The sequence below is a fragment of the Pinus tabuliformis genome, chromosome 4_2 (assembly GCF_031772625.1).
Source record: "Pinus tabuliformis cultivar Carrire ecotype Pingquan chromosome 4_2, CPIR1, whole genome shotgun sequence".
Classification (NCBI taxonomy): domain Eukaryota; kingdom Viridiplantae; phylum Streptophyta; class Pinopsida; order Pinales; family Pinaceae; genus Pinus; species Pinus tabuliformis.
Genome location: NC_142304.1, coordinates 728112059 through 728120279, shown reverse-complemented (window position 1 = coordinate 728120279; position 8221 = coordinate 728112059). Strand labels below are relative to the sequence as shown.

Here is an 8221-nt window from a genome sequence, read left to right as displayed (position 1 = left end):
TCAATTTTACTTAATCTTAAATTTAAATTATAAAATCAAATTAATTTAAATGTTTCATTTTACCATCCATTTATATTTTCTTTTAAATTATAAAAATTATTTATAGGTAGATTAACTTTTTTTTAACTCATACACAAAAAAATAAGAATCACAAATACTGGATATATAATTTACAAACGGACTGAAAATAATTTTCTCGACGCTGATGCATAAAATAAGCTGAGTCTTATAAAACCTTAATAAGTTATAATTACAAGCAGCTGGCAGTTTCCAAAGTCCATGCCGCAGAAAAATCACCGCCAAAAAACATATTTTCACTGAAAAAATCTCTGTGCATATAACCTTGCAGCTCGCTCGCCTCATGGGCATCTCCATACGATGCAAACTGTTGATGGTTGCCAAAGTCGTCCTCGAAGTCCCAGATATCGCCAATGGATTTAAGATCAGGGTTCTCAAACAAACCCTCGGAGGTTTCCCTGGGAGACTGGCAGACTTCATCCTTCAAGTTCGTAAGAGGACTCAGAGGAATGCCCAGCTCGTCATCTGAAGCCCCCAGCAGATAAAACAGATCATCCCCCGAGTCCGAAGCCAGGGTTTCACCTTCTAGACCACTAGAAATATTGGACGACGCCGAATTATTCCCCGAATTTGAGGGATAAGAAGTGAAAGGAGCCGTGCCAATCTCTTTCTCCAGGCTTTTCATGACTTCATTTATGACCTCCTCACTGGCACCCCATTCCTCTTCTTCTTGTGACAGGGTTTTGTCCAATTGACAAAACCGCTCCGTTTCTTCGCCGTGGAAGCGTTTCGCCTCCTGCACGTCAGTGGAGACCGGCAGAGCTTCCGGCTCTCGGTCGCGTTTTCTGAACGTCTGAGTCATCATCATAGAAAGATGGCCTCGATATTCGAACACTGAACACAAAAATGGTACAGAAACTAGAAGAGGATGATAGCTCGGCTTTAGCGAAGCCGATATAGATAACAGAGCGGATACGATGGGAGTTGATCGAACGGTTAGCTATATAAATCTATGCATAGCTGCACATGAGAAGTTACATACAGAAGCTCTGTCTGAGCTGGCAGAAGTTGAACAGTGTGGCATGGGAAGGAGCCTTGGGAATTGAAGAGGTGAAGTATGGCTCCTCTGGTTTGCAATTTCCTGCATTTAAATATTGAGGAAAGCTTGATTTGGGCACAGTCCAAAGTTCTCTGTCAAATCCGATCAAAATTGCGTGTTGCGCAATTTGCACCGAACATTTCGAATTTGCAATCAACCAAACCAAGACACCTGGCATTAAAGGTCAGGCATGAAAGACAGGTTCATTGAACGCAATTATCGAGGCGTGATATTAAATTTGTAAATGATAATGAATTTTCGGTATGTAGATATTGGGTTCCAGCGATAACGCCGACTAACCAGGTCACGGCTTAACGTCAATGGAAGAGCTAAGACCATTCCGTGGTGGGGCCGGCTACGATAAAAAAAATCTACGGATACGTCAGCACGACTGAATCTCGTCCGTCCGTCAGATCGACGGAAAAAATGGACCTGCCCAGTGCCCCGTAAGGGCCCCCTGCAGAAAGCGGTTTGCCGTTAGAGAGATGTGACGGACACACAACGTTATGTTTGCCCGGTGACATGGAATATGTGGTGACCGACGGCGAGGAGAATCCTGGTAGGACTTTGGACGATGGGTATATTTTTTTCAGTCGAGCAGTTGATAAAGTCAGTCCAAGAATTTACATAAAATTAGGCACCCCTCAAAATTAACAATAATTCTTTATCCGGAATAGGTTTTGGAACGAAAACTTGTTATTTCAATATTCCCAACTAGATTTCTGACGTGGATGCATAATGTTCACCAGAAATGCGTCAGGTCATAAATACCCCATCTCGTTAATCCACAACAAACTTGGGCCCTTCAAACGCTAAGGTCCAATAAATAAAGAAACGCCATTAAAGCTTACACCGAATCTTCATCTTCCATGTTGACAGAACTCTCCACCACAAACAGATAACATTCCGTTTACCGAGTGAGCCAAAATCGACGGAGATCCTATATCTGCCCGCTTACGAACCCGTGAATTGACACGCATAGTCGTACGCATTATTAGATAGTGGCCACTCGCGACATTTTCAGAAAAGATAATGTGCTTACACGCATAGTCGTAGGCATTATTCGATAGTGGCCACTCTGGAGGTGCTCAGAAAAGAGAAACTAACGAGCAATTTATTTCAATCATCACATGCCGCGCTGTGTAATTCCTAGATGTACAGTGGGCCAAGGATGCTGTCGGTGCTTTTTTTAAAAGTTTTATAATTTCTTCCTATCCAAGTCTTCTCGACAATAGGAAAAATATCAAAATGAAAATGCAAAGTAGGGTGATATGAATCATGTGAATAGAAAATTTTATATATATATATTTTATTTATTGGTATTATTAATATAATTTTAAATAAAATGGTAATTTTAAAGTTTAAAATATATTTTTGAATGCATAATTAAATTTAACATTTAAAAAAATCATTTAATATTGAATTTAGGCTTCTGTGATCCATATCAAGTTGAGAGAAGATTTTTTTGGTGAAAACCACATTAGTATTTTTTTGTCGACACGTTTCGAACCAACTAGTGTGGTTCATCATCAGGACAAGTTGAATGAACAGATCTCGCTTTGCATATTAAATAGATAGAGCAAAACGTCCAACGGCTAAATCTCTTGACCAAGTAACAGCTATATTGACAACGGCTAAATATAGTTGTTGTCAATATAGCCGTTACCTTGTCAAGAGATTTAGCCATTGGATGTTTTGCTTTATCTATTTAATATGCAAAGCGAGTCTGTTCATTCAACTTGTCCCGACGATGAACCACACTAGTTGGTTCGAAATGCGTCGACAAAAGAATCCTAATGTGATTTTCGCCAAAGAATCTTCTCTCAACCATTTAATATTCAAATTATACAAATTAAACAATTTAAATTTAAACTTTTAGTTTATAAATCAAACCAAAACTCTATATATATATACAACTTGAGTGGGTCTAATGGTTAAGAATATTTGTTTCCTTCTAAGAGGTCACAAGTTCAAAACTTGGGGTAGAGTATGTATGTCTTCGTAGGGTCTCATACATTGTGACCTTAAAATTAAAACAAACTTTCATACCTATTAAACTCAATTCCCTTTCCAAAATACAACACTCCAACGAGACCCTATGCCCATACTCAATTCCCTTTCCAAAATACAACACTCCAATGAGAATGAGACCCTACCCTACGCCCATACTCAATTCCCTTTCCAAAATACAACACTCCAATGAGAATGAGACCCTACGCCCATACTCAATTCCCTTTCCAAAATACAACACTCCAATGAGACCCTACACCCATATGGATCTCATACACCAATTTGGTATTTGATTTAGTTGTGACCTTACAATTAAAACAAACTTTCTATACCTATTAAACTCAATTCCCTTTCCAAAATACAACACTCCAACAAGACCCTACACCCATGTAAATCTCATACATCAATATAGTATTAAAACAAACTTCCTACACCTATTAAACTCAATTCTTTTTCCAAAATACAACACTCCAACAAAACCTTACACCTATATAAATCTCATACACCAAATTTAAAACACTTTTTATACTTATTAAACTCAATTCCCTTTCCAAAATACAACACTCCAACAAAATCTTACGCGTATATAAATCTCATACAACAAATTTAAAACAAACTTTCTATACCTATTAAACTCAGTTCCTTTTCAAAATACGACACTCGAACAAGACCCTATGCCCATGGGGAAGTCAATTCTAAAAATTAAAGTAAAAAAACTTTATATGGTGAATAAAGTTTTAAAACATGAAAGTGTATTATTTCTTTGGCATCTCTTATACAAGAGGTATGCGGTTCTATATAGATTTTTTTTTGTTTTATTTCGTTTGTGTATGTGATTTTCCATTATTAGATTCTTGTTCAAATTGAGGAGTTAGTCATTATGGCACAAGTGTTGCTTTAGTAATATATTTTATTAATTCATAATAAAATTCTACATTATACTTTATTAACATATAATAAAAATCTATGTCTTCTGGATTTAAGATTACCTTTAAGATATTATATATTCCATTCTCCACCATTTTCTATATAATTTCTTTTATCGTCACATCTAAAAAAAATATAAGCATATCTCAACAGTATCTTGAGGATTAGATTTTTGCTTTTCCATGGGCACATTTTTTATTCATTAACTGATTTTTATATTTTGAAAATAGAAAATTTTATATGAGAGAGTGTATGGGCTTAGTTTCTTTTATTGCCGCATTTAAAAAACACAAGCATATCTCAACATTATCCTGAGGATTAGATAGTTGCTTTTACATTGCATATTTTTGATTCATTAATTGATTATTATATTTTGAAAATAGAAAATTTTATATGAGATAGTGTATGGGTTTGGAGTATGTGATATAATATGTAACTATTTTGTCATATATAATTATAAAGTTTTAGTATACTATTTTATGTATTTCATATTTTGGGATATTGTTTTATTTTAAGTATGTTTTAAGATTTTGTTTTGTTTTATCTTATTTTATTTTTTGTGAGGTATTAGATGACAACAATTAAGGTGTTTTAGTAGTTATATTATATATTTGTATTATTGAAAGATGAAATGGAAACTCTGTGAGGCATTATGGTTTGAAGCTTTCTTCACCAAATTTCTTGTCTTTTCTTCTTGTCTTTCGTATTAACTTTATTTTATCAATTGATATTAGAGTTGTTATAATTCTTACATGGGGGCTTCACTCAATCAACTTCTAACATATCATGTGTTCATAGCATACTAAACAATACCCTTAATTTGGCTACATATTGGAAAATATCTCTAAAAATCACATTATTTAACCCCCTACCAATACAAACCCAGTACACCTTCCCAATTTAAAAAACCCCTACTTTCACTATATATTATAGGTATCCTTCTTTTCAATAACATTTTTTATACCCATTTATATTCTTTCATTAACTTTGAGCTTCATTTTTAAAACTAGCCAATATAAAAACCCTTTACCCCCAATATATTATGTGATTTTTTAATCAATAAGTTCCCCCCAATATGAACCCGCGTGGTATGATATTGCTCCCCTAGTGAAGCCCCCCGTGAATTCTTAGGGCGTGAGTGAATCCATCATTATTTTGCATGAAAGATCTTAATGTTAAAATGAAGAGATGAAGTGAAACGATGCTCAGATTGAACCCCAATCACAAAGGCATAGCTCAAAGGGGACTTGACCAGGGGAAAAATCTATTCATTGGTGGTGGAGTGAATGATATTAACACATATAACTATTTTGGTGAGGATGGAAATCACATAAACACATGCTCTGAGGAAAATCACGTCAGAACTATATTTAGTTGTGTGTTTCACCAAGTTGCAAAGGGGCCTCAAAACTTCTCCTTCGTTATCCAGTAGTTGGGCAAAGGGAAGATGTTTCTTTTTTTAATTTGATTTGAATGAATCTTTGAATGAATATTAAAATGTAACATGTCTCTAAAATTCACCAAAGTATCATTTAGTATTCACCCAATAACATTTTTTTTTATGAATTGCATCATCCTTGTTACTGGTAGCTTGGCTATTACATTATTAAGACATGAAGGAATGATTTACAATTACCATTTCAAGTTTATTATTACATTATGAGGCAGTGGTTACTATGTTCTTCTCAAAAGATTACTTGTTCCTCATACTTGGATTGGTTATGGTACTTGGACTTTAAATTATATCTCAATGTTTACATATCACTTGAGACATCCTTTTTAACTATTGTTAATAATCTTGACCATGTTAAATTGATAACGTGTAACATGTCTAGACATAAAAAAAGTAATGGTTATATGTTACTTTATTTGAACATAAACTTGGCTAAAGCCAAGGTATACTTTATGAGCTACCTCGATATACTTTAGAATTTCATATCCATAAGCGTTGTGGCACTAGATTGAAGAACCTTCTGAGGTGCTATGGTTTAATTACAGGAGGCTCCAACTAGGTTTTCATTTCATGTGAAAGAGTCTATGTGGTTGAAGACCTTGAGTTAGCCCATCCCTCGGTCATGTGGAACAACACTATGAACAATGGTGTTTGGTACTAAATCTTTGATATGGATATTGATTATGCACGATTAGGGTAACGAACCCCCCCCCCTCCTCTACCACATTTTCCATTTGTGCTTCCGGCTCTGTGAGAAAATCTCTGCAACTATGAAGAAAAAAGAAGATACTAGTGATCGACCTTTGCCCAAATTAATTACCACAGTGAATCTTTTCTTAGACTGAAGGATTTTCTTGGATTATTTTGTTTATTGATGTTAAGAGACACTAGATTTCATGCCTAGGTTATAGTGAAAACCTTGGTCTCTTCTTAATTTTATTTTTTACGTCCTTTTTCACATTTATATTTCTTTTACTTGAGATAATATGACATTCGCTCTTCTTTTTTTTGTTTCAATTTCAATTATTCTTGCAAGAGGGTTTTGGGCTTTCTCCCCATGGTCTCGAGATATGGTTACAGGGTTTCATGATGAATTCAATTTCACCCTCTTAACTTTCTCAATTGAATTCCATATTTTTCTATCATTCCTTTATTTTAAACTCTTAGCTTGGTTATATATTTTCATTAAGGAATTCCTTCCCCCTTCAATAGGGTTTCTAAGCATAGAATTCATGATATGCTTTGACAGTGGCAAGGAGTTTTGCCTACCCTTTTTGTGTAACTATCGATTTGTTCTTTTTCTCCAAAGTTTTATTTGAATTTTTCCTTTCTCTTCCTTCAGAAAGTATAGTGTTTATCTAGGGTATTTTGTTTTTTTGCAGGTTAGTATTCACGAGAAACCATAGCTTTGTAGGGTTTACTTGTTAATCTTCTTGCATCTTCTAGGTATATATTTTTCAAGCTTCATCCATTTTTCGTAGGTCTTCTCTTGAAGTTGCTTCAGATAGTTATGTTAGTGCTCTTCCATACGAAACCATAACCCATTCAGTTAATCCAGAGAAAAGTTTATGAATGGCTTGGGGGCTACTATTCATTGTTATGTATATTTCTTGAATTTTTTTCTTTTAAAAACAAGGCACAAAGCGAGACTTCTATAACTAGAATAGTTATGGGAATGTTAAATAATGGTTTCTCCTTTTTAATGTTGGAACATGCAATGTCCATTATTTTTTCTATGACTGTAAGATATAGGGCTCAAGATTCATGTATACTTGATAAATTGTAACTGTTGAATGTATATAATATATTTAATTTACTCTGTTACACGCATTTACAGTGAAGGGTTTATATTTTTATCATGAATATTTGGGAACTATGTTTTCTTTGGATGTATATTCATATGCAACATATTTTTTCTAAGTTCTCTCCACATGTATAAATATTGTGTTATGTTAATTTCTTAATGTCATTTAATTTACAATCTTTGATTATGGGTATTATACTTATACATAGAGTACATGTATGATTTATACTACAAGTCTATAGGCTAGATAACGCTGTAGACTCTTGCTAGTGGGATCCTGCATATAGTTCTTGTAGAGCCACTATTAAGATGGGCAAGGACTACATGCACTCTCAGGTTGGCGATGAATTATTTTCTTGTTGTCAGTCTATTTACATGCTAACCTTGTTTCAAGTGTTGATTCTTACTCCATTTATAGCTTATTTCCTACAACATTTATAAATCCTAGTATATATTAATATGAATTCCAGTATTATGTGTCCACACACGCACACGCGCGCACACACACACACATTATGGGCTAAATCTAATACAACCAGGCCCCTTGCTTTCTTTTATTTTTATGTTAAATTACTAACACACTCTCTTTGTACGAAGAGGAATCCGTGTTGGGGGCTCTTGATTCTAGGTTCCCTCACCCATATTTCCTCAATAGAGAGATACCCAAGGTCTAAAAGTTCATAGAATAACCTTTGGTCTCTTGTGTATCATTTTTCTAGTCTTCCTGCATTGTTCAATACAAACACACACACACACACATTTTCCATAGAGACCAATAATTCTAAACAACTGAATCTAACTCATTAATATGCAACACTTTTCATAATACTCATTATGACATAATAACATAATATTTCTATGCACATTCTCATTTTTGTTCCTACTTCAATCATAAAATGACCGTGAGACT

General features: G+C 34.5%; 1 protein-coding gene across 1 annotated transcript; it reads right to left on the bottom strand.

The window, feature by feature from the left end:
- Window positions 1–206: 206 nt before the first annotated feature.
- Window positions 207–1260, bottom strand: LOC149171652 (uncharacterized). The gene has a single exon (XM_089427551.1). The coding sequence runs from the start codon at window positions 884–886 to the stop codon at window positions 251–253; it is 636 nt and encodes a 211-aa protein (XP_089283677.1). The 5' UTR covers window positions 887–1260; the 3' UTR covers window positions 207–250.
- Window positions 1261–8221: the final 6961 nt, after the last annotated feature.

What these genes read in the sequence shown, in the direction of transcription:
- LOC149171652 (XM_089427551.1), bottom strand. Translation starts at nt 886, where the DNA reads ATGATGATGACTCAGACGTTCAGAAAACGCGACCGAGAGCCGGAAGCT.